This window comes from Phaseolus vulgaris, chromosome 1, assembly GCF_051622355.1.
Source record: "Phaseolus vulgaris cultivar YP4 chromosome 1, ASM5162235v1, whole genome shotgun sequence".
In the NCBI taxonomy this organism is placed as follows: domain Eukaryota; kingdom Viridiplantae; phylum Streptophyta; class Magnoliopsida; order Fabales; family Fabaceae; genus Phaseolus; species Phaseolus vulgaris.
Genome location: NC_143498.1, coordinates 48,951,034 through 48,975,956, shown reverse-complemented (window position 1 = coordinate 48,975,956; position 24,923 = coordinate 48,951,034). Strand labels below are relative to the sequence as shown.

General features: G+C 31.7%; 3 protein-coding genes, 1 long non-coding RNA gene, 1 other non-coding gene and 1 pseudogene across 11 annotated transcripts; 3 read left to right on the top strand and 3 right to left on the bottom strand.

The window, feature by feature from the left end:
* Positions 1–428: 428 nt before the first annotated feature.
* Positions 429–7,446, bottom strand: EMB2735 (embryo defective 2735). Of its 6 annotated transcripts, none has more exons than XM_068617421.2 (5): positions 7,135–7,446; positions 6,945–7,001; positions 2,009–2,247; positions 1,594–1,753; positions 429–983 (listed from the first exon to the last, which is right to left on the bottom strand). In XM_068617421.2, exons 3-5 carry the CDS (start codon positions 2,144–2,146, stop codon positions 787–789), a joined length of 495 nt encoding a protein of 164 aa, XP_068473522.2. In that variant the 5' UTR covers positions 2,147–2,247; positions 6,945–7,001; positions 7,135–7,446; the 3' UTR covers positions 429–786. The 6 variants fall into 6 exon arrangements, with proteins under 6 accessions (XP_068473522.2, XP_068473521.2, XP_068473524.2 ...); XM_068617420.2 differs by having other exon boundaries at positions 2,009–2,218; positions 7,135–7,434; XM_068617423.2 differs by having other exon boundaries at positions 2,009–2,123; positions 7,135–7,433.
* A 2,716-nt stretch (positions 7,447–10,162) lies between these two features.
* Positions 10,163–11,834, top strand: LOC137814603 (F-box family protein). The gene has a single exon (XM_068617418.2). It carries the CDS (start codon positions 10,623–10,625, stop codon positions 11,604–11,606), a length of 984 nt encoding a protein of 327 aa, XP_068473519.1. The 5' UTR covers positions 10,163–10,622; the 3' UTR covers positions 11,607–11,834.
* A 798-nt stretch (positions 11,835–12,632) lies between these two features.
* On the bottom strand, positions 12,633–13,229 carry LOC137816216 (uncharacterized). The gene is made up of 2 exons (XR_011081784.2): positions 13,097–13,229; positions 12,633–13,002 (listed from the first exon to the last, which is right to left on the bottom strand). It is a non-coding gene; the product is annotated as an uncharacterized LOC137816216 (long non-coding RNA).
* A 3,255-nt stretch (positions 13,230–16,484) lies between these two features.
* TRNAK-UUU (transfer RNA lysine (anticodon UUU)) lies at positions 16,485–16,556 on the top strand. The gene has a single exon. It is a non-coding gene; the product is annotated as a tRNA-Lys (tRNA).
* A 641-nt stretch (positions 16,557–17,197) lies between these two features.
* On the bottom strand, positions 17,198–19,143 carry LOC137814602 (RNA binding (RRM/RBD/RNP motifs) family protein). The gene is made up of 4 exons (XM_068617417.2): positions 18,459–19,143; positions 17,967–18,035; positions 17,756–17,862; positions 17,198–17,514 (listed from the first exon to the last, which is right to left on the bottom strand). The coding sequence occupies exons 1-4, from the start codon at positions 18,622–18,624 to the stop codon at positions 17,407–17,409; spliced, it is 450 nt and encodes a 149-aa protein (XP_068473518.1). The 5' UTR covers positions 18,625–19,143; the 3' UTR covers positions 17,198–17,406.
* Positions 19,144–19,202: 59 nt separating this feature from the next.
* LOC137814601 (sister chromatid cohesion 1 protein 1-like) lies at positions 19,203–24,179 on the top strand (annotated as a pseudogene). The gene is made up of 15 exons (XR_016523200.1): positions 19,203–19,940; positions 20,039–20,096; positions 20,208–20,252; positions 20,470–20,851; positions 20,934–21,040; positions 21,544–21,614; positions 21,681–21,833; positions 22,024–22,189; positions 22,280–22,359; positions 22,449–22,526; positions 22,618–22,693; positions 22,841–22,959; positions 23,066–23,147; positions 23,232–23,344; positions 23,935–24,179. The product of XR_016523200.1 is annotated as a sister chromatid cohesion 1 protein 1-like (transcript).
* The last annotated feature ends 744 nt before the right edge of the window (positions 24,180–24,923 follow it).

The window sequence follows — 24,923 nt, the reverse complement described above, 5'->3', positions numbered from 1 at the left end:
AATTCAGTCCACCTAGCCAGGAATCTCGTAGAGTGCCAAAGTAATTCTATCTATAAAAAATGATAACAAGATCTCCAGTAAACAGTATTAGACAAAGATACCATACAACCCTACCCAGAATCAATCATATATGAAGCTTTCCTCATATCATCTTTTAGAAGGTGAATTCACGTATCTCTAAGTGAACATAACAAGCATGCAATAGTGACCTTTAACTGTGTTAAATGCATATAGTGATTGTATTATATGCATCCATAACCACAAATGGGGAGGATCAAATTAAAGAACTTCGCCACCACCCCATCTCTACCCAAAATCTTTCACATAATAGGATCAAGCACGGTAAGATAGAAACCATAACTTGATGTTATTACTTGAAATTGTAAATTGAAACCATAACTTCATGTGAATCTTTAGGGAAGCACATATAAATGACAATAGATAATACATCATTAATTATAGCTAGCTGTTAAAGAAACATGGCACGAACATAGGCTAATGCTTCCATTTGGAGAACAAACATACCTTTAACATCACTAATAAGCACCTAAAATAAATAAAAACTGAAACAAAATTTGCCAAAACAAAGTTCAGAACTACCACTAGATGTTTAGTAGTATCCAAAATACACCCATTTTGGAATATACGATTCTATATGTTCAGGCAATGTACATTAAAACCCTTTAATAGAGAGAATTGCCGCTAATTTCTGTCAAACTTCATGCCTTAGTCCAAAAAATTGGTAGGTCTGCCAGAAAAGAAACATCACCGTTTCTACAAGCAAGTTCAAGTTGGTTTTTTGGGGGGTAGATCAGCATCTTCTTGCGTTTTGGAATCTTCCTTCTTCTCCATCACTTGCTGAACACCCTCTTGGTACCCTTCTATGAAACTTTTAAGAGCATCTCTGTATGCAGATGCTCTGGTCATGTACACACGCTGTAAAGCAGGTCTGAGGGTCTCCATCCCCCCTCTAGCAGCTACAGCTGTAATTTTCCAGTAAAAATGCACGCACTTGGTCAAAATTCAAACATACCTTTAAAAACTCAATATTCAAAGCAATGGTATGAAAATTTAACCAGAAAAAAATGGTAGGAAAACTAAAACCAAAAAAGAAAGGAGAGGGAGGTTACAGCATAAAAATCTGAAAACAGAGGTTTGGAGCTGCAAATATAGCAAGGAAAAATAATTCTACTCAATTTGGGCGGCATACTAGTCCATGAAAAACCTTCTACTAATTGCTCGAGCTAATCATAAGATTTTTCTTCCAAATCACTGTTCACTAGATATTCGGCAGAATCCTCATTGCTTTCTCTTCATCCAAATCATTAATACACTCTAGTTTGATTAAGTAATTCACATAACTAGATGAATACACAGTATTTTTTATCAGTTGGAATTGGAAACAGGTGAGGGAATTTACAACAACTCGCGCTTGCTCAACCGAGTTAGATACACCAAAGAGTATAGGTACACCATAACTACTGTTCAATAAATCCTCAGCAACAAGAACCGTTGTACTTCAATCATAACAATCCTAATTTTGACATCAATTCCAAATAACATACTGATTTTAAACTAGAGAAAAGATTGTACCAAGATCCTCTAGTGTTGAGGCTTCTTTTCCTTTAGCTGTTCTCTTTTCAGCATATGTTTCATCAGTCATGTCACCCTTCGGATAATCATCTGGCCGAAGGTCAGGACCAATGTCACGAACCCAGCTTGCAGCATAAAGCCTGGAAGCTCTCTTCAAAACCTGGACATTGAATGTTTCAGTACAATCTAAATTACTAACTCGGTCAATTAACTACAGTTCAGTATCTCCAAATTGCAACTTAATCCACAAACAACATTAACCATGAACGTCAAGCAAATAAGCTCTTTCTGATTGTTACAATCAAAACAAAAGAAAAGTAACAATGCACATCCATTACACGGAAAGCAAAAGTGTGTTCAATTAGAAGGAAAGTAAACATTGGAAAGGCATAAGCAGTAGTGAAAAAGGCCATACCCAGATACGATCATTCCAGGTCAATTTGCGACGCTTTTTCATGTGAGGAGGGTCTGGCAAAGAAGAGGGAAAAGCGATTTCTTTGAGATCATAGCGTATATAGTCGTAAATTTTCCTGCACACAACCCTCACTTTCATTTGAAACCTCCAAAATGTGAACACAGATGGAGTAGTAGCAACTATTAACCAGGGGCGAGATTGTAACAGTAACTGCAAAGAGAAAAAAAAGTACGAAGGCACTGAATTGACTTCCAATTAGTTCACTGAAAAAACAACTAAACTAAATCGAGTTAAAATTTAAAATCATCAAGTGAAAAATTAAAATATAAAACTTATTTAATGTTTTCAAGTTTCAATTAATATTAAAAATTTATTGATTTATTACTGATTATTACAAAAAAAACATGACATTTTTTCATAGCTCTATTGATTGTGAATTCATCAAATTTTAAACAATAATGCACACGCATATGTTTTTAAAAGTAATTATTATAAAAAATAACATATTTAATGCACATGAAGATCAAAACCACATCCAATGGAGTTAGAGACTTTACCAAACATAAGTACATGAAATAGAAAGAAGTTTATTTTACTTTTTCTCTCCTTCCTTCTCTTTTATTATTTCATTGAAGTACAAACTAAATTACTCATACCTCATTAGAAAAATTAAAAGATAAAAGAAATGTCATGACAAATTTGGTAGTGTCAAATTCACTATAAGCTAGTAAGAATTCCCTCGTAGTGTGTTTGTTGGAGAGGACTAAAGAGAATAAAAGATTATGAAATTAATGTAGACTGTTTGGCGAAAGAGAAGAGTAATTTTAAAAAATAATAGAATTCATTGAATTGCACATAATTTACTTTTACTCGCTTCTTTATTCTCTTTAACCAAACACCTTTAACTTTTATATTAGTTCTTATATATTTCTACTCATTTTATTTCCATGTAAGATATAGAGAGCATGATTGTGTGATCATACATACTAGTCATTCTACCCTTCAGATATTACCAATATAAGTTTCTCTACGTCACAACCTTCAGTTTCAATCAAATATACCTCAAAATAAGAAAAATGATAAACACCCATCAGTTATGCTTGAGAATATATAAGGAAAGGCTTGTTGTGAATTAATTAAGGAAAATCTCCTAAAAGAATTACATATTTTAAAAAAGGAAAACAGACATGTTTAAAGGAACCCATCAAAATGGCTGAAGATGGTTGTTGTTTGAAATGTCAGCCTAACTGAGATGTCAAGTTACATAGTGATGTCTAACATGAAAGCATGAAATGAAACATAATGATCCTTAATTATCGGTCATATGTCAACAGCTAAATGAAGGCCAAACAAACGTTGGGCCACACCCAGCTCTACTGGCCTGATGGACTGCCCTGTATATTTATTAATTGGCGCATTAGCTAAAACTAAATAGATTTATGTTTCTTTTCTCCTAGAAATTTCGGCTGAATAACAAATATTTTTTATAATAATGTTATGTAAATGTAAAAAGTTAGTCACATATTTCACATAAGTTCCATCAATATCAACTGTGCATAATCACCAATGCTAGTTGTACATAGTGTGCAACTAATATTATTTTCTGTTATGACCATGCTGTCTAACGGCTTATCCGCTGCCATGCTAGTTGCATGACAATATTGACAGTGTAGTCTTTATTTCAAAGGTCAACATTTAGTTCATTTCTAAATTCTTCACTTACAAGGCCAAAATGATTCTTTCTTTCTCCATAACATCCATCTTCGATCTGGTCTTATTTCTCCTACTGTTGAATTAACAATATCTATGTTAATAATATGTGCTTATAGTGAATGAAAGGCTTAAGAACTATATCTATGTTAAAAGACAAAATTACAAAATAGATTTTCTCAGTGTCTCTCTATTCTTTAATAAATAAGTCATTTAAAAAAAGAAATTAAAATCATTGTTATTCCTAAAAAAAAAATCTCAAAAAAAAAAAAGCACAAAGACGACATCGTTGAATCCGGTGTTAAAAGTAGAAATATATTCGTTTCATACCTTGTAATGATCCAAATGGAGATAAAATGTGCCTACTCCCCCCCGGCTCTATATGTATATTTAACATATTTAACTTTACTGATATTTTATCTTGACAAACTATTCTGATATTGAATTTAATGAGGATTACACACACTAGACTGAAGTTTTAAACTTATTTTCAATGATTACATGAGAAACAGAAAAACTGCAACAAAATGAATGCAATATATATTAATTGGCGATGGTCAATAAATCATAAGATTTGATAAAGGGAATGATTACATCAGAAAGAAACAAAGTGAAGCAAAATTTCTGTTTCAGTTTACCCAAGAACATGGAAAAGAAAGTTGATTATCTTAAGTGTTGATCAGGAAAAAAAGAAAAGACAAAAGAAAAATATGCTGAAATTAGCTTTAGGTGATCCATCTATTCAGACAAAGAATGCAAACAAAACCCTTGACATCAGTATGATCTACTATGAGTGTTGTTTTCCAATAGCATAAAATGCCAAGTATGCAACTGGAAACGTAATAATTAGTTTTAACTTTTGTTTGACAATGCAGAACAGACTGGGAGTAAACTTCTTTTCTTCTCTTATTTAACTGTCACTTCACTGCATCATCTTATGCTGAAATTTACTTACTGCACTCTATCCTTTTATCGCTACATGAGTTTAAAGTGCATAGGTTTTTCATTTGAGAACTCTTCAAAATTCATTTCCACACAAATTTATTATGCAAAGAATTCAGTATCTCATTGAACATGACCATGAGAAAGCCAAAACCCTCATGCTAATGAAATTTTACTGCAAAACTGGGCCAAGATCATGATTTCAATTTTGGTAAGTACTGTAAAAGATCTATGACTAATTACCCTCCAAATTCCTCTACATCTATTTAGAAGGGCCTGAACATTTTCGCTTCCAACACTTTCACGGAATATCAATTTTCTTTACTTTCACATTTGTCACCCTTTTAATGCGTTAATTTTTATTCAAGTCTTTGTTACCTTATTCTTCTTTGCTTTCTAGTTTTACTTCATAAACTAGGTATATGTATGTATGTAGATATGTATATATGAATCTGATAAGAATATATTCTGGTTTAAAATAGTATAAATAAGTTATAATACTACCAAAGATTAAAGCATGTTTGCAAAATTTATTTATCATTGACTTGATTCACAGCCTGCCTGCCTAAAAACTAATCAATTTATTCATTCACCCATATCAATGGACTATTCTTGACCAACCAAAACACAAACACTTCACTAACCTCTGTATCCCTCTGCAGATGAACTTGGCATTCTACAAACAAAACCAATCACTCAACATGGCTAAGAGATAAGGAAGTCAATTTTTCTCAACCTTTCTAGTTTAGGTAATAAAATCTTATTACTTTTCTCTTTTTTTCTTGGAGCTTCCTGAACCAAATACCTCTCTTCATCCAAACCAGAAAACACTGCTCTATGATTTAAACCACATGTGCTTGTAGCTTTAAGAGGAAAGAAAATATTTAAGCTAAAATAATTTAATTATTGAATACCCAGAATCCAATTTTGTTTCACACCACAATCAATCTAAATCCTTTTTTACATTATGTTTGTGGGTTTTTCTGAATTATATGGTGCATAACTTGTCTATTTTTTATTGAATGTGATAATTTACATTAACACTTATATTCTAATAATATAAAAAATTATAGTTTTAAACCAGCATTACCAAATGTTTTTAAAATAACCTGCACATTTAAAATATTAATCAACCTGCATTACCAAATGTTTCAAATATATAGTAATGATTAAGCTACTGTAAAATCAACAACATCATGAACCAAAAGAATACTGTTTTGGAGAAGTCTACTTTTTTCACACTAGGGATTCCTATGTAAATATTTCCTATGCAATATGTTTTCCACAATAATACCAACTTAATTGTATTTTACATAACATCACCAAAAAGAAAATGACATCCAACAAATATCAAATTCATTAAAAAAGTTCTGCAAAGAACTTGTACAAGTACTGCTTTACCAATATCACCGACCGGATTCATGCATAGCTGCGAATGAACAGGGTTATCATACCCAATTTTAAAATGCTAAGGTTAGCTCGAGTTCCTTCCAAGCTAGGAAACCAAATATTAACTCTATGTACCCTATTTCTAATGAGCAACAGGAAACAATATGAAAACCAGTGTACCCTATTTCTAATGAGTAAAATCACGTTTCTTGCTTTAATAAATGTGTTTTCTGCTTCCAAAAAACAATTCTATTTACTGATGTATATAAAATCAGCATCCCTTATATATTCAGTAAAAAAATATTTAGATGAACTAAATAACCAGTTCATGAATTAATATACACACACACCTAACCTGCATAAAATTTAATTTATAATTATTATTTACAACTTCAAAATCATTTCTCCATTGTCTTAACACACACATGAAATATATAATAGTAGATTAATTGAATGATGAATACTGAGAAAACTCGCCAGATGGCAAAAATCGAAAATCCAGGAGTAGATCTTTACCTAGTTTCCTTAGTCCTAAAACTCTACAAGAGAGTTGACTTGTATTTGTTAAAAACGATTTTCCCAAAATTAAGCAGGGAATAATAAACTGCAATTGTTAATTTGAAGAGATAGTTGTTATTCATTAAAATGGGAAATATTTGAGAAAGAGAAGCAAGAATGCGTGGTGACAATTTGTTGGGAACTTCAACTGATCAATATAATGAAACGCACAGTATGCTTTGCAAGGAAGAACTGAACGGAACCACAAAATAAACTATATGCACATTTCTATGCTACAAGCACATATTTCATCAGCATACCAAAAGCCCGTACTGATGTATTTGAGATGCTAAACATATCGAGTGCAACCAGACAATGTTTAAAACTAGGGACTCACCAGAATCGTTCACGAACTGCCCACAATCAGCGAGCTTCAAAGAGCGTCCTCGGAATGCTAATGAACAGGACCGATTCAACCAAACATTTCAAAATAAAATCCAAACAATGAAAAAAAGAAATCTAATGCAAACAAGGTCACACGTAAACCCTAACCCATGAGAAAATCGAAGGAAAAAAGGTAGCTAAACCTTGAATTTCACATCGTTTTGCTTCCGTCACAGGGGCTAGATTGGAAGAACGAACAGCAGACGAACCACGAGTATCAGTGGCTGTAAGCAGACGAACAGGATTCTGACTTGATTGAGCTTGTTTTCTTGGATTTTTCGGATTCTTGGGATCTCGGTTTCGAAGGGTACGATTTGGGAGATTTGGTAAATATATAGGTTTTGGAACAAGGCTTTTCAGGGATTGGAGCGAGGTTTTGGAATGGGTTTAGGTTGGAACGTGTTGAAATCAGTGGAGTGAGGTGAAAGTGTCCAAGTAGAATAGCTAAACTATATGATATATTAAAGGTAATATACCTATAATAAATGGTTTTAATTATATATATTTTAATAAATATGATCTAAAATATTATTTAAAACACTTATAATTTAAAAAATGATGTCCGAAAGGTTAATGAAATCATCTACAATTAAAAAAATGTTGTTTAAATACTCATAATTTTAATGTTGGTTTAGGTATATTGATTAAAATAAATAAGCAACATTTCTTCTTAATATTTTGGAGTCAAAGACAAGTAAATTTTACTACTTTGGATAACATTTTTTATCCGTTAATATGTCAATGTCACTTAAAAGAAAAAATATTGTGGTATTTTCTTTACATTTTTTCAACATATTAATAAGACATAAATTTAATATCAATAAGATATTAAGGACATACGTAAATATTAATCGTATTGTTATTATAGAAAAATAAGTGTTTCATTAGAAAATATATATGAAAATGCTTTCTAAATTTACTTAAATGTTGTCTCCATAATTACAATGGCTGGGTTTTAATCTTTGAATTTATAATATATTAAAATTGGATTTTTAGATGGTCATTTATATTATAAGGATCATTACATTACTCTTTTTGTAGGTATTTTGATATATATTTTTTAAACTTTTACTTTAATGAAAGGATGTTAAAAGATAACACTCTAATTGATATTTTATTTAGTTGTTAGCAGTAAAATATGTTTTTAAGATATACAAATATTTTTTTATTATTTTAATAACCTAGTATATTAAATTTTATGTCATAAAAACAAGAGAAATTCTTATAAGATTTATATACTAAACTTGTCGAATTTGATGTCATAACAACATGAGAAAGTCTTATTAGATTTATATGCTAAACTTACAACCATGCAAAAGAGATACTCTAATTATTTTTGTTGATATTAATCACCTTTTAAATGACATATAATTACTTATAAAATACATTTTATTTCTTTTCAAGTCAGTTGCTTATAGAAGGAAATTTTTTTTAAAATTATTAAAATATTAGTTTAGTATCTTAAATTTTATGCTATATCAATATATATTAAGAGAAGATTTTATAAGATTCATGTATTAAGATTACTCATGCAGTTTAACAACTTTTTTTATAATAATCATCTCTTAATTATTTAGCCATCAAGTATTTAATTAAGTAAAAGATTGATTATGTTAGTATTTTGGTTACTATATAGACATGAGGTTAATAAAAAAAACCAAAATTTAATAAATGATGAAATTTTGGAACTAACATTGCTCACATAAAAAGATGAGATTGAAATATTTTACAAGTATAAAAATACACAATCAAATTGCTTTTAACCTAAATAATAAAAGTATAATACATTAGATTCAGTATTACCGTACTAACATATGGAATTTGAACAGGAAAGGGAATGGACCCTTCTATTCAAATCATTTTTCTATTATTTTATTGTTTGCGTGTACAGCATATATACATCGTGGGCCTCGTGCAAAATAATATTAATAATATAAGAAAAAGTGTCAGGCCATAAAATACAATAATTTTGTTATTACGGTGCTAATAAATACTTATCACATAACACGGAAAGTATAAGTGTAATTAAAATATAAATTTTCCAATCATAAATATTCAGTAAAAAATTAACAGGATAGATTATAATAATTTAGAAGTATATTGTTGCACTTTATGTTGATTGAAAATTTAAAATATTGATTAAAAATAAAATTATTATTTTAACAAATCATTAATTTAAATATTAAACTAATATAAATATAAAAATATGTATGTCAATAAATGAAGCACTTAGTAAAATACTTATAAAGATTATGATAAATACTAAAAATGTTGTGGAATCAATGTGATTTGACTGTGTTTTTAAAAGTATAAAATTTAAGCGTTACCAATTTTTAAATTTTATTTTATCATGATTTATTTACAACATAATATTTTTTATTGAGTCCATGGTTTATTTGGATCTAATAACACAGACTAATCTCATAAAAATATTTTATTCTAGTGTATAGAGTAAAATAATATTGATTTTTAGCAATAATCAATGACTTAATGTAGGTACTTACAGTAAAGTTATAGACACGTTGTATAATATGATTCATTATATATATTCTTATAAATAGCCACAAATTTCCACTTCCAAATTTCATCTAATTGGGTAACATTATGACTTGTTAGAAGTTTTTCTATCTAATTCAATTACAGATTCATATCAATATCTTTATAGTTAGATATCAATTTTTTCTAGTCAGAACGAGTTTTTTATTCCATTAAATGCCTAACATGTGTCAAAAAATTGCAGGTCGGGGACATTATTATAATAGATCTTAAACCAAACAAAAATGATGAAATAATGAATGGTATTGGATAATATAAAACAAAAAAGTCAAACTGCTTTTTTACAGAAAAAAAAAATCACACTGTTATTTCAGGTAATGTTACAAAAAGAAATTGTTGTATTATTTCAAAATAAAAACAGTTAGAAAAGTAAAACAAGTTAATTTCAATTTATTCTTCTTAAGTTAAAAACAATAAAAATATTAATATTTTAAATCATTTAAAAAAATATTAATATTACTTGTACACGTTTATGCATTATTGGTTTGAATGTTTAAAAATTAAATAATTTTGTAACTAATCTATACTTTACCTGCATTAAATGCAAGTTGACAAAAACTATTTGATTACAAAAAACAAAATAGCAATAAATTGAGTGAATATGGTTAGAAAGTGCAGGTTTTAAGTGGTGAGTCTATTTATACAAGTATTTTCTATGTATTTAAAGTTTGATACTTGACAAGGGAAAGGCCAAGCATAATCTACCTTCATCTTCATCTTTTGGTTTTTAGTTGGTAGTGTGATAAGCTTGTAATGAGGGTTCGCACTTCCATGAATAAATTATGTGTTATTGGTTTTTCAAATTTCAAGTGTGTGACGGCAATCAGAGAAATACCGAATCGGCCATAAGTGAAGTCAGTCTCACATGATGGTGGTGTGAGTCAACGGTGGTAGGAAAGGGTAGTCTTGTAAAAAGTGAAAAAGAAGAGGTGTCTGAGAATTCTTTTTGACCCTTTAATCGTCCCTCTCCTTGGCTATTCCTTCCCACCGCTTTCTCTCTATATATTCTCTATAAAGTGGCCAAAGAAGTAATTGCTTCAAACAAACTAAGGACACTGTGGCTTGCACAAATAACATGGCCACCGACATCGACCAAGGAGGCTGCGCCACCACCATCTCCGCTGTGCATCCCGATATAATTCAAACCCATATCCTCACGTGCCTGGACGGCCCCGCGCTAGCTTCAATTGCCAGCACGTGCTCCCAACTCCATACCCTCTCAGAACACGAGCAGCTCTGGGAGAACATCTGCCATGCCACGTGGCCATCCACCAAGACGCCACGGGTGCGCCACATAATCTCAACGTTCCCACGCGCCTCGCGTTCTTTTTTCTCCGACTGCTTCCCTTCATTTGCTGCTGCAGGCACTTGTCGCCACACGAGCATCGAGTGTACGCCGGACCTTGTCACGGCGGTGGACCTATTCCACGGGAGGCAGCTGGTGCTTTCGCGGGTGGTGGAGACGGAGACAGAGTCCGGTTGGTTCCGGTGCTCGCCGTTTAGAGTTGACGTGCTGGATCCGAAGGAGGCGGTGGCGACGGCGATGGAGTATCCGCGGAGCGAGGAAGCGTGCGAGAGGCTCCGGGAGGAACTGAGGCTGAGCTGGATAGTGGTGGATCCTGAGGGAAAGCGCGCGGTGAACGTGTCAAGCGGGAGGGCGGTGTCGGTTGAGCGGCACTGGCTGAGTGGGGAGGTGCGCATCCGGTTCGCGACGGTGGTGGGCGGCGGGGAGAGGGGTTCGGCATGGGAGGCGGTGCTGTGCAGCGTGACTGTGACTTGCGGGAGTGAGATGCAGGTGAGGGAAGCGTGTGTGCAGATGGAGGACATGGACGGAATGATCCTGAATGGGAGGGAGAGTTTGGGGATTTTGCAAAGGGCTTTGGAGGGTAAAAGGGGAACATTATTTGTGGACGGAGAAAAAGATAGATTCTTGGAATTCATAAATAAGAAGACGGAGAGAAAGGAAAGGAAGATGAGAGATGAAAGAAGGTTGGACATGGTGTGCGTGACTCTAGCTTTTTTGTCCTTTGCGGCTATTTCTACACTCTTTTTCTTCTGAATATAATACTATAATACACACCTCAATACCAATATCAATACCCATCTACAAACACAGCCAAAATTAAATTGTACAGATAGAACTAAACCAACTAAGCTCTGTTCATCATGTAACGTCCTATAGTGGTTTAATTACTGCTTACTTAAAACAGTAATCAATCTGCTAATAGGTGGAGTTTGTTAATTAGTGTACTACATTTTGGGTTTAAAGAATAATGTTTTGCTTTGAGTTTGTGCAGCTCCAACTTACTCCAATGGCTTAGTTAGAACGTTAATATGATACTTAGATTCGTTGTCACATTACAGAATAAGGTTGGAAATTGGAAAGGAAAATTCATATCTTACAATGAGAACGTTAATTATTGGACTTCACAAGTAATAGTTGCTAATAAGAGAGTCATGAAGGAAGGAAGATGCAATATCTACTTACACACTTGCGTGAATTAAGACATGTGGTCCAATCTTAATCCTTAAAAGTTTTATTCAAGGAGTGAAGTTGTTGGAAAAAAACAAACTTGTAGGTGAATTTTGATGTATCTTAAACACAAATGGTTGCTTTATAGTGTTGTGGAAAACGTTTATTTTGACACTATTTTAAAAAAACTTTCACTTAACACTGTCCTTGTGATAAATTAAGTGAGGCTGATATGGTAAAAGATAAATTAATAGATGTTATATAAACTAAGAAATGAGTAGTTGATAAATGAGACGTTTTGATAGTGTCAACATATACAAAATCCAATACTGTACTAGTTAGGTATAAGAGTACTTATTGATTAACCTATAATATGGGATGTAGTTAGGGAGACGAGCGTTATTAAGTTCGGTGAGTTTTCTTAATCATGAGAGTTCCTTTATATCTGATAAACAATGAATTCCTAATTTAGATATAGCAATTTTAAGGTTGAGAAAGTATTTTAATTAAGTGACTTAAGCGCTTCATTTTGAACCTGTTGTACAGATCAAAATTAATTGTAGTAATCTCTTCTAAATCATTACATGTAAGAATTAAATCATCTAGGAAGATCAGTAAAAGAATATAGAATTTATTAGCATGCTTGATAAACAACGAATAACAAGATGCAGAATAGGAATATAGTCCAGAAATGAGAAAGTTAGAAAGACTAGAAAACCATTATCTACTAGATCGTTTGAGTTCATATATAGATTTGAATAGTGCACTTGCTTGATATGGACAAGAGGAAGTGATTCCAGACACTGTAGTTAGTATCGTAAGAATCGTATGATTCAAATCGTGATTTATTTCAAAAATCTTTCAAAGCGATACATCTTGTTGAAATCATAATTTGAATCGAAGTTGAATGGTGTAATTCGTGAATCAACTTCGTCGAGCACGATCCGTTCATGTATGCATGCCTTCAATGAACGAAACAAAGCTTTACACACAAAAATAGATGAAAAGGGTGATTGGAATGAAGTTTTCTATAAATTGATAAGTAGAAAGAGAGAGAAGAGGCAAGAAAAGGTTACTCTGTGAGGCTCGCAGATAGAAGACTCCCGAAGAAGAAACTCACATAGAAGAGGCACTGTGCAAAAGAGGCATTATGCAGAAGAAGCTTTGTGGAGAAGAAGCTTCCTGAAAAAGAAGCCCAGTGAGTGGAGAATACTGTTTCTTTAATGTTTTTCCATTATAATATTTTAAAATGCATATTTACTTATTGTGCCAAATGCTGCTTTAACTTTAAAATATAATATAATATTATTTTTGTTAAGTCACTCACACAACTTTAATATTTTGCATTAATGAATGCTTCTTCTGAATTACTGACACACCATTTTATTTTATTTTATTTTATTAATTTAATATATAAATTAACAACTCAAGCTTAATATTTTGCAGCAGTGATTCTCTTCTGCAAGAATCATTGAGACAGCACTTCATCTTTTATTTTGTTTTAATAATTTAACATGTGAACCTAACTTTTTTTATTTTACATTTTTCCTATAAGAAAAATAATTACTGTTTAAGATTTATTTTATTTATTTTTAAAATTTAATTATTAATCAAATTAATATGTATTTTTTATTATATATATATATTAATTTTTTATTTTTCAATATAGAATTAGTTGTTGTTTAAATGATTTTTTCTTTATTATTTCTTTTGAAAAAAAAATTGAAGTTACTGTTTAAATTAGTATGTAATTATTTTTATATTTATTTCTTTTTGTTATTATTTTCTAATATAAAATTAGTTAATGTTTGATAATTATTTTTATTAATTTATTTTTGAAAAAATCAGTTTGAATTATTATATAATTTTTATTTTTTATGGAAAATTAGTTGTTTTAAAAAAAATGTTTATTATCTTATGAAGATTTTCACCTTTATTTGAATTTATTAATGGAAACAATGAGTCAAACAAAGTAAAAGAAAAAAATAAATATTAAATGGGGTTATTATGAGAGTTTTTGTCATAATAAATATTAAATGGGGTTATTATGAATATGCTTTTAGTCAAGGGTGAGTATTATTAACATATTTGTAAGGGTGAATTGTAAAAATGAAACATCATCTTGTTAGAACAAAGAAGAATGACATTGTTTGTCCCTTTGTTCTTGACAATATTAAAGACATGTTTATGGAATTGTTCAAGAAAATATAAAGTAAAAAAACATGAATAAGATGTTTAAAAGTTGAGTTAGTGGTTTTAGACACTTGTAAGTACGTATATTACAATGTTTTTATCATTTAGTTTGGTAAGAAACTTTTCGTTTATATAAATATTAAAATTTATTGTTGAATATGGAAAGGGTTCAAAGCTCCCAACTTATCATGAAGTTCGAGTACATTGTTTGAGATGGCGATTGATAATACTTAAATTCATTTAGAGAAATATATGATTGAATGGAATAAATGAGTTGTAGTTCGACATGTGGTGATTGAACAAATGGAAAATGGTGTCTCTTGCAAACATTTTGTGGATAAATCAAGTGAAACAATTGTCTTAAAATCTATTTATAGTAATAAAAGAATTTGGAAGAATAATAATGTTGTGCAAGTTGTGACAAATGGTGTCTCTGATTTTGTGGTAACAAAAAGGATGTTAAAAGTGATCTCCTTATAATCTCATTGTCTTTATTTAATTTTTGAAGACATGATCAACTCTTGTTATTTTATAATATCATTACAAATATATAAAAAATAGTCACAATAATGTATAGTCACTCATTGATCCTAACCCTATTTAAAAAACATTTTAAAAGAAATACAATCAACTGTTATAAGATTTACATCAAATCTTAAGAATCAAAACTTTAGATATAAAATAATGTAGAAGATAATTGATAATTATTGAAATTTGCAAATATTACATTTCCATTTTCATGATGATACTTACTACATTGGTCACAAGTAAGTAAGTATTTACTTTATTACATTGTAATTTCACAATATCTTTAATACTTAATTTTTTTTATCACATTTCATTATTTCATTATGATAAAAACTTCAATTAAGAAAATTAATCTTAAATAAAAGGATTAAATTTCGAGTTGATCAAAGTCTTGATGAATTTTTGGAAGAAGCATCACTCTAGCATATTGGAATGACAATATATTTAAACAATTTTAGTTATAAAAACATGGGATTTGGAATGAATATTCATGTGATGTACCATGCTGGATTGAGTTGACCAGATTGATAAGTGTGTATGCCTTTTTCAAGATCGTTGATTTTATGAGTTCGATAGATTGTTGAGTTGTACCATACAAAATAGATCTTGCCACGATCACAATATTTTAAGGCCCTTCAATTCTCTTATGTATATTTGACTTTTTCGATTCATACTTAGACAATTATTTATTACTTACTATTTAGATTTCACAATCAAGCACGAACCTTCTGCAGTAATTTTAAAATCCATTTTCTTGGTAAAATGAATAATCTGTTATTAACAGGTTATGAAGATTCCGTTCATGGACAATATGATTTCGATAGTTGATCATGAGTTAGATCTTGCCGGCATGTCATTACAATATTTTATGGCTTTCAAGCTCCTTTAATGTATTTTGACTTTTAGATTCATGATTAAAAGATAATTATTTATTACTTACTACTTACACATCATAATAAATGCAGTAGCTTATTTTTATTTTATTTTATTTCACAGAACATAAGTTTTATATTTCCATCTTTCTGCAACTTTTTTGGTACCCTTAAAACTTTTTAACGGATATGACGTCTCGTTAACTAAATTGGTATAATCCCATAGAGAAAAATAATATCTAATTTTGACCTTAATTATTCTTACAGAAGCAACAAATCCCTGAATTGGATATTTTCTTAAAAGATCACACATGATAATATTGGAAGACATGATGCTTATGAGAAGCAAAGAGAATTCGATTGAAATGAGCTTCCCAACCAACCGATAACACCCTGTTTTATTTAATATAGGACAACGCATCTTCTCAAAATCCAAAGACAAACAACAAATAAATTCCATTTGCCACTTGTACTATGTTAATTGATCAATTGCAATCTGTTTTTGAACCACCAACTACTAATTGACGCATCTATAGTGGAGTACTTATACAATATCTTAACGAAGAATTAATAACTTACACCAATTTGTGGTCAATATTTTCATTCAACACTTGCAAGTAATAAGGATAAGAAATCCGAGATGGAAGGCAACTAGCATGAAAGTTCCAAATCATGTTGTTACTGTTGATACCTTTTACTTTGGTAAGATGACGTATTCGATAAGATAGTTTAAAAAACATCTACCTTTCCACAAAATATTAAATCTACAAACAATAGAAATTGATAGGACAATAATAACCAACTTCAAATAGTGATTACAATATATACATTATAATACATAAATATAATTACAAATTATAATAATATCAAAGCTGTCTTAGCTCAGCGGTAGAGCGCGTGGCTTTTAACCACGTGGTCGTGGGTTCGATCCCCACAGACGGCGTTTTTTTTTATTTTTTTTTGTGAATTGGAAATATCCATTTAGCTGAAATCGTATATCAAATAGTGTTTTTTTTATTTTCGTTATTCATGTATTTTTATTAAGACACGGAAAGCATATAAATTTAAATTATGATGATACTTTTTTTTTATTGAAATAGTTTAAAAGAACATTTAAATCATAGTATTAATTTCAGCAAACTTATATAATTTGTTTATAATTTTTTGATAAAAAACTATATAAATAAAATTTATTTTTATTAATGTATATCATACTTTTGTTTTAAGACATTATCTTGTATGCCTTTTCACTTATAATTATTGTAACACATTCGAATTACGTCATTTAAATATTTTTTAAGATATTAATAATTTTGAAATATTACATAAATTTTTAAATATTAAAGGTATTTATATTAATAAAAATATATTTTTGCATAATTTAGTCAAATTTATACTTTTTACAATTTCCATAATTCATAAAAATATAAATTAAAAACCAGAGTTTTTGAGAAAATAATTTATTTTTAATAAACATACATGATCTATATTATATCTTGTCATCATTATCATATTTTAGTTTATGATCTTATGTTCATTATCATAATTTTTATTGTGATTGGGCATGATACAATACGATCACCGTTTCAAAACAATAATAATTTTTTCTTTATCCAAAAACACTTTTTTCCAATAACATTGTACATTGTTTTGGTGACAACAATAAAATCCTCACAGCCTGTAGTATTATAATTCATGAATCCTATCACTTCCGCTGATAAAAGAAGGATTGATACCATTTTACAAATGTCTCTGTCTCTGCTTCAACCATATTAAACATTATATATATAATATCAAGTGTCTGGTGTTGGTTCGGGAGGTCCTCTGGCAATTGGCATCGCAGCATTACCGTTGATATTGGGCTTTGCATAATCAACAAAGATAACACGTCCATTTATTGTCTGTAAAAAGTTTCTGTTAGTCCTCACTTCTAAGTCCCCACCCAACAAAGAACACAAGACTCCCAAATTTTAATATTTGCACAAAGTAGTGTTTTTTTTCTTCAGATTGGAAGTCGTATCACAGGGTATGTGTAGTCTGAAGTTGAAGCCATGCATGGAGTACAACTTTTTTTTACTCAAAATCATAATTTTTTTTAAAAAATACACTATTTTAGTGTAAAAACCCAAATTTCATCATTACCTTTCCTTTCATCTCTGTTATGGCATTCTCAGCCTCGTCTGGTGAAGCAAAGGTGACAAACCCAAATCCCTTGGATCTGTCTGACACCCTATCTGTCACAACTTTTGCTGCAAAACAGAAACTCAGCAGAATTGTCAAAGACCAGAAAAATCATACAATGAGATGACACAGAGTGGATTAATGTTAGTGCATTTCATTGTTGATTTGATACCTTCAATAACTTGCCCGTAGTTGGAAAATGCATCTGACAATGCTTTCTCTGTGGTGTAGAAGGACAGTCCTGAAAAACAATGAGGAACCAGCTCCATGGATAAATAACCCCCTTCCAAATTAAGATCGATTCATGCATTTCAAATTAACAAAATGAATTTGAAACAGAATCCGCAGGCTAATTACTTAAAAAATGTTTGGACAAATCTGATTTCCAATATATGAGCATAAAAGATATGCAAGACACAACACTTAACCTTAGGGCATGCTCAGTTCAAGAAACACAGTCTAAATAATTGCTATTGCTGAGAGTATCAAGAAGCTTATCATTCACATCAAGAAGCAAATAAAAAGGCAACATGAAACTATTCTATAGATTTCATCAACAGAAACAAAGGGCATTAAACAGCATAAATTAATTTCCTTAATTTTGGCCTGAAGGAACAAAACATACAGTGATTTCATCGGCGGAAAAGAAAAGGAGAGTTCATACCTCCAACAAAAAGCTTGTAAGCAATTCCTCGGCGAAAAGCTAAAAGAGATGGCGCAAAGGTTTTATTTTTATTGACCTGAATTATTTTTCTCACAGCCGCCATGGAATTCAATTCGATGTTGCAGACAGTGAACAAGGGAAATGAAGAGTTTATGTTGCATGGCATATTCGCAGAGCAAACGGGCTCAACATACACCAGAAGCCCAACTCAGTGTTGGGCTTAGGTTGCTACAGGCCCACCTCCTACCTACGTAGCATGACAAATTCTTCCTGCACCATACCAATTTGAATCTGCACCCTATCTTTCAAATATTCTAAATGTTGGACACGGACGAGTTCGCGGCGAACTCGGCGGTTTTCACGAGGAAGCGGTCGGAGTGGGAGCGAGGGAGACGAGACTGCGGCTTAAGGATGACTTTGAAGGTGTCGAAGGATAAAGGGAGAATGAGTCCACCCAGTTGGTTGACCAGAAACTTTTTTGGCAATGAGGTTTTGATCTTGAAGGCCACTGGTGAGGTTGGGTTTAGAGAACGAAGCCGCAGCTCGGCACTTGCAGTTGAGTGCGAACTCTATCCGCACATCTGCGGGCTCGCACACTTCCACCAGTGCCTCCTCCATCTCCCAAAGCTCGATTCTCTGTCCGGGATTGGGATTGGGCTTGGTAGTTGGTGAGTGAAATATAGATGGAGCAATGAAAATGAGAGTCACGACACTGTGATGTAAACCAAACGTCCCTCAAGGCGCGTGTCCAATTTTTATGGGTTTTCACATTTTTCTAACGAATTAAGCTTCAATGAACAAAAAAAAAGGAGAAAAATCGTTGACATGTGGAGCCCACTCAAACAGTCAGGAGTGCGTTTAACACTGCTATTCCACTGACACGTGTTATAGTCATGTTTTGTAGCATGGGGAAATTCGGTGCACCGCGGGTAGGTCTTTGTTTGCCACATTACATTACAAGCCATTGCATTTGGCGGGTAAAAAGTGTTGCAATGCGAAGCTATTAGTGAGTCTCTTTTTTGCAAGGTTTGCTTTCAAATTCTTCTTTTAAGATAATCAGATGTTTTGCTATTTGGTGAATATGTATGTATATACAGATAGTTGAATTTCTCCTGTATTGAAGATGTTTTACTCACACCAGCTTCTTGCTCGGAAGGCTCCTCTTGGCCAAATATGGTAACTCAGTTTCGATTTATTTCACATCCTGCTTTCCACTCTGTATTTGTTATATACGAGTACGAGCACTATATATCTATTCTATGTAGAAAATGTGATCATGCAAAACCAACTGCATCGTTGTTGCTTCGTTTTTTTATCCGTGTAACCTAATCGGTGATTATGGATTTCAATTTTGTTTAACATCTGCGTTTGTTTCTAAAATGAAAAATAAAAATATTAGTCGCATTCTCACTGGTTCTTCATGAAGGATGGCTGCGACTATGCACGCAAAAAGCTGGACAAGCTCAACATCATTAAGATCTGGTAATATTACTTGTACGTTTTTTTTTGTAGCCTAGAGTCATATACATTGCCAAGGGAGCTGATATATTATTTTTTTGTTTCTTGTACTTCTTTCATAGCGAAGAGATTCTGAACCCATCGGTTCCCATGGCTCTTAGACTTTCTGGAATTCTCATGGTGCTCTCTGTTGATCCAATGCTATCTTCAGTTTCAATTTCTATTTCAGATTATAGGTAGAAATATAGCATATCTCCGCGCCTATACTTAATGTTGTTGCGTTTTTATCAGGAGGAGTGGTGATTGTGTATGAGAGAAAAGTGAAGCTCCTTTATGGTAAACTTTGAATCCCTGTTTTCATGATTAACTTAACATTAAAATGTTGAATGTCCTTTCAGCAAACAACGATTTTATCTGAATTTTTTACTTTTAGTTTTTAATTTTATCTTTTTCAGTGAGTAATTTCATTATTTTTTTTTTCAAAGATTTAAGGAAAATTGTCTGTATATCATTAATCCATATTTAATCTATAGTAACTCTTTCTCTTTGACAGGAAAGAGGCTGTTACTCTGCCAGGGATTAGTGAGACAAACGTGTTTGCTATGGTATACGTACCTGGTCTCACTATATGGAATTAGAAAGGGAAAAAAACTAATCAATAAACATTGAGAGGTTAGGCTAATCCAAACCCTGTTTATTGCAGCGACTTGATAGTGTGGGTTTACCCTTCACTAATAACGAAGCAAGAGAGGACCAAGATCCATCTAAATTTCATCAAGGTTGTCTTCTTTGGATTTGCTAAACATATATGTATAGTTCATGCAAGTGTCAATTTGCTCACTCTTACCATTCTCAGCTGACGTAGAGAATATTACCTTATTTGAACGCTTTGAAACATTCCAAGCTAATGCGGATCCATTAAATTGCTTTGAGAGGTTTAGTTTAAATCATCTTACTTTGTATAGTAGTCTTTAATTTCTTGCAAAATCCATTTATTTTTTTGGATGATTGTGGCAGGTTTGATATTGAAGGAGATGAGGAAACACAGGTAAATATAACTTCTAGAGATCAAATTCCAAGCATGCTTATACCCTCCCTACCTCATGAAGACCAGCCCACCAGAGGTGATTAGGATAATAATCATTTACAATAATGTTGCTTTCGTTTTTAACATTTTGTCTTTTTAATTATTGGACTAGATTTGTACATATAGCTTAAGAATTGTAGGGGAATAATGGACTTTCCATACTGAATTGTATGAACAGCCTGCGTATCACTCCACGTCCGGCTCTACCTTTCCTAACAGAGAGGAGATTTAGTCTTGACAAATGACTATGGAAGATAAAAAATTTTAACTTTTAGTTGGTGGCGTGTAGGTAAAATGTTATTTTAGTATCATAAGTTGACTTGTAAAAGGGCATATTTAGCACAGAAACTGAAGTATTATGATTAGAATTTAGTGATCATGGTATTACCATTTAGTGTGAAGACAATATAAGATATAGTTTTTTCCTTATGAGTCAGGTGAATATTAAAATAGACGTGTTGTGAAAATAATTAAACCTTTTCAATATAAAAAGTAAATAAGAAAGAATGAAAATTGTTTGCTGACATATAACTTGTGCAGCTGATATGTTTCAAGACCTTCCGGGACAACAGAACAATCAACAACCTAATGAAGCCGTGACACCTAGACAGGTACTACTACAATGACCATTACGATGAGAAAAAGAAATGATTGACCTTAGAAATGCAATGCAACAGGAACCTAGAAGGCGAGGACCAAATAAAAGGAAAAGAAGAGAAAGATTGGGTATCGAAATGGATTATGAGCAAACCATTCTTCCTGTTCACATATACCAACACTGGCTTCAGGATGCTTCTGATATTGTCTCGCGAAGGGGAAGAAAGAAAAAGGTTTTTCATATGTTGTTTTCTATATCTGATATTTTAGGAACCAGACAATTTTTGAAAGAAAGATGACGGGAGAGTCCAATATCATAAAAAAGAAGAAAAGAAAAGAGAAGAGAAGCAGATAAAATTTGAAATCTAATTATATTTTCTACAAAATGCTTCCACTATAAAGAATACCTTCTCTCTGTTGCAGCAAACCAATGTTTTGTCATCAACAAAGATAGCCAACCTCATGAAGCTGCCACCTGTTGCGCTAATTGGTGATTCATTTACAGCTGAAAATAATAATATATATTATCCAGCACCTATTCTTGACTTATGGATTAAGAGCATTCAACCACCCCACGATTCACCTTCAGGTGAGCATAAAGTCTCTTTGGTGATCTTAAGAAAGTAATAAACCTTTATATGGAATTTAGCATAAAGTAACAAACTCAATTTTATGCCAGAAAGGATTTCAGCCTACCATCCTCCAGAACCATCATTTTCATCGCCTCAAGGAGTACACAATGGAGATTTCATGCAATTTGTTAGTCTTATACTCCATCTTTTGATTTGCTTTTTCTTTATTTTAGGAGGACATGTAGCTTATTTCTAATAAAATGTCCAAATGTGAAGCCTTCTGAAGATTTTGATAGTAGGCTAGTCTATTGAGAGGGCATGAATCTACTCCGCATGTCTCATCAAGGAAAGCCGGTATTTTTTTTATTGATTTCTATATTGGATCTTTCAATTCTCTAATGGACTTCTATGACTAAGAAAATACGACATAATATGTTTTTTCTAGGAGACAGTGCACATTCCTTTCCAAGACCAGCGTCTGAACATGGTCCTGCCTCACATTCAGACTTTGATTCGGGAAGGTAGTTGATTCAATTTATAACCTATCGCATACTCGTCATAGTTTCAAATGTCCATTCCACCTTGATGTCTAAAGGACAAAAGATATTGTAGTTTTGCATTTGTTGAATAAGATTTGTTGTAGTCTGAAGCTTCAGAAATATTAACAGATTAAAAAACAGAAGGTATTCTCCATCAGCAAACAGCAGTGGAGGTTTTGAGCCACTAGTGGAGGATGTAAATTTCAAGTTAGCTAGGCTTTATGAAGATGGTCCCACGCCTGATCAAGGTATATTACTTGTTAAGGCTTTTTCTAAGATTGGAAGAGGACCACCTGCAGTGATATATTCTTTATTTACTTATGACACAAGTCAACCTCACAAGTTCCTTTTCAGAACTTCTCGTGGAAACAGGACCCACGCAAACGCAAGTTAACATCAATCATCCCAGTGACAGGATAACCTATTCCATACAAGCGTATGAATCTCTTTAAGTAATTATTAACCATCATTACAGATTTAATTTTAGGTAAAATAATGCATATTTGTTGTGTTTGAACAGACAATTGAAGGCACACTTTGACACGCCTGGAACTCCTCCCGTTGAATCCCTCCATAATCTAGCTGCTGGAATGACACGAACATCGGCATCACAACTTTTCTATCAAATTTGTGGTATTTATTCTTTAGTTCCTTTATCTATCCTATATTTAAAATAGGTTTAATACATTTAAATTCTCAATTTTTATTTGAAATATTTAATATTTTTTCAAATTATTTATCTAATAAATAAATAAAAGCTGATTTATGTATCCGGTATTAACTCCGATAATTCTATTCCACACATGTTTGTATGTTTGTTAAATTAAAATATTGTAATATTGTAATATGATCTTTTGTATTAAGATATAATATACATATTACGACTCTTATGTCTTATGTTTGTATGACTGTTATGATAAAATGGATTAAAATATTTATTTTATTAATTAATTAGAAAAGTTAATTTAAGAAAAAAATTATGGATGCTTAAAAAAAAAAATGGTCACATATTACTTTAAATCTTTAAAATAGTAGTTTAATGACTATATTCACTACGTACCATCATTCAAGCATAAACTAAGACATTTAGAATAATTATGGTAAACTTTCAAAAACTTATAAGGTTTAAGGTTTTAATTCATTAAAAGAATAAAAGTTAAACTCTTTTTCTAAAATCAACATTCTAAGTTATAAAGTCTAATTTAATTCTTTCATTTGCATAGTTCTTGCTTCCGGTGATGCGTTGAAAGTGGAGCAAAAGGTGCCCTATGGAGATATTCTCTTCTCTAGAGGATTAAAGATGTGATGAAGTTTTCAATTATCTATGTTCCTCTAATTTCCTTCTTCTCCTTTGAAGTCTTATTTTTAATGCAACTTATGCTCTTTATCACCAAATTATATTGAAGTATAATTTAGTGTGGAATCATTAGTTATGACATACTCGTTTAAAATAGACATAACTTCTCTCGATTATCAAGGATTACAAAATTCTTCATTCTTATTTTCACTTTCTTTTCTAAATTTTCTCATCATGATTACAAGTGTGTTTATCCTTGAAAATTATTTTATGAATTAAATTTGCATTGCCTCTTCTTTCTTTGTGTTTACGTTTTGTGAAGGTTAGTTGGATGTGTAACCTTGATTCTATTTTATGTCTTATCATTCTATTTAGACTTTTACCACCCCAATTTTGAAACTGCAACTCCATATTTGAACCTGCGACTCCATAATTTTTAAAATGATCACTTTATTTATTTTAATGATTGTTTAATTGTCTGATTTAATTTTTTTCATAACATACTTTAAAGAATTGATGAAATACATGTTAAAACATGTTTTTTCAGAATAGTAAGATTTTCATAATATATTTCAAAATAAGCTTCTTATACAAGACTTCATAATTACTTTTCTAGAACATATATAATACTTTTCAGATTATAATGAGTTTTTCAGAAAGAATTTTTCAAGAATTAGATGTAGGATTCTCCTCTTCTTCTCGAGTGGCGATGGTGCTGAAGCGGTGGTGGTGGTGACGGATGTAATAAGGAAGAAGTGTACGGAACAATTCAGTCATTTAACCTAATTGTGGGTGGGGGTGCAAGTTCAGAAAATGAGGATGCAGGAAATTAAAGCCTTCTATTAAAAAACAAAGAGACTTTTTTTGTGTTTTATGTTTTGTTTTCTAAAGGTTAGTTGGATGTGTAATATTGTC

Coding starts and splice junctions, on each gene's coding strand:
- EMB2735 (XM_068617421.2), bottom strand. CDS start 2,146: ATGAAAGTGAGGGTTGTGTGCAGGAAAATTTACGACTATATACGCTAT. Junction 1,754..2,008: donor CCTGGAATGATCGTATCTGG/GTATGGCCTTTT, acceptor TTCAATGTCCAG/GTTTTGAAGAGAGCTTCCAG. Junction 984..1,593: donor CTCAACACTAGAGGATCTTG/GTACAATCTTTT, acceptor GGAAAATTACAG/CTGTAGCTGCTAGAGGGGGG.
- LOC137814603 (XM_068617418.2), top strand. CDS start 10,623: ATGGCCACCGACATCGACCAAGGAGGCTGCGCCACCACCATCTCCGCT.
- LOC137814602 (XM_068617417.2), bottom strand. CDS start 18,624: ATGCCATGCAACATAAACTCTTCATTTCCCTTGTTCACTGTCTGCAAC. Junction 18,036..18,458: donor TTACAAGCTTTTTGTTGGAG/GTATGAACTCTC, acceptor ATTGTTTTTCAG/GACTGTCCTTCTACACCACA. Junction 17,863..17,966: donor CTACGGGCAAGTTATTGAAG/GTATCAAATCAA, acceptor TCTGTTTTGCAG/CAAAAGTTGTGACAGATAGG.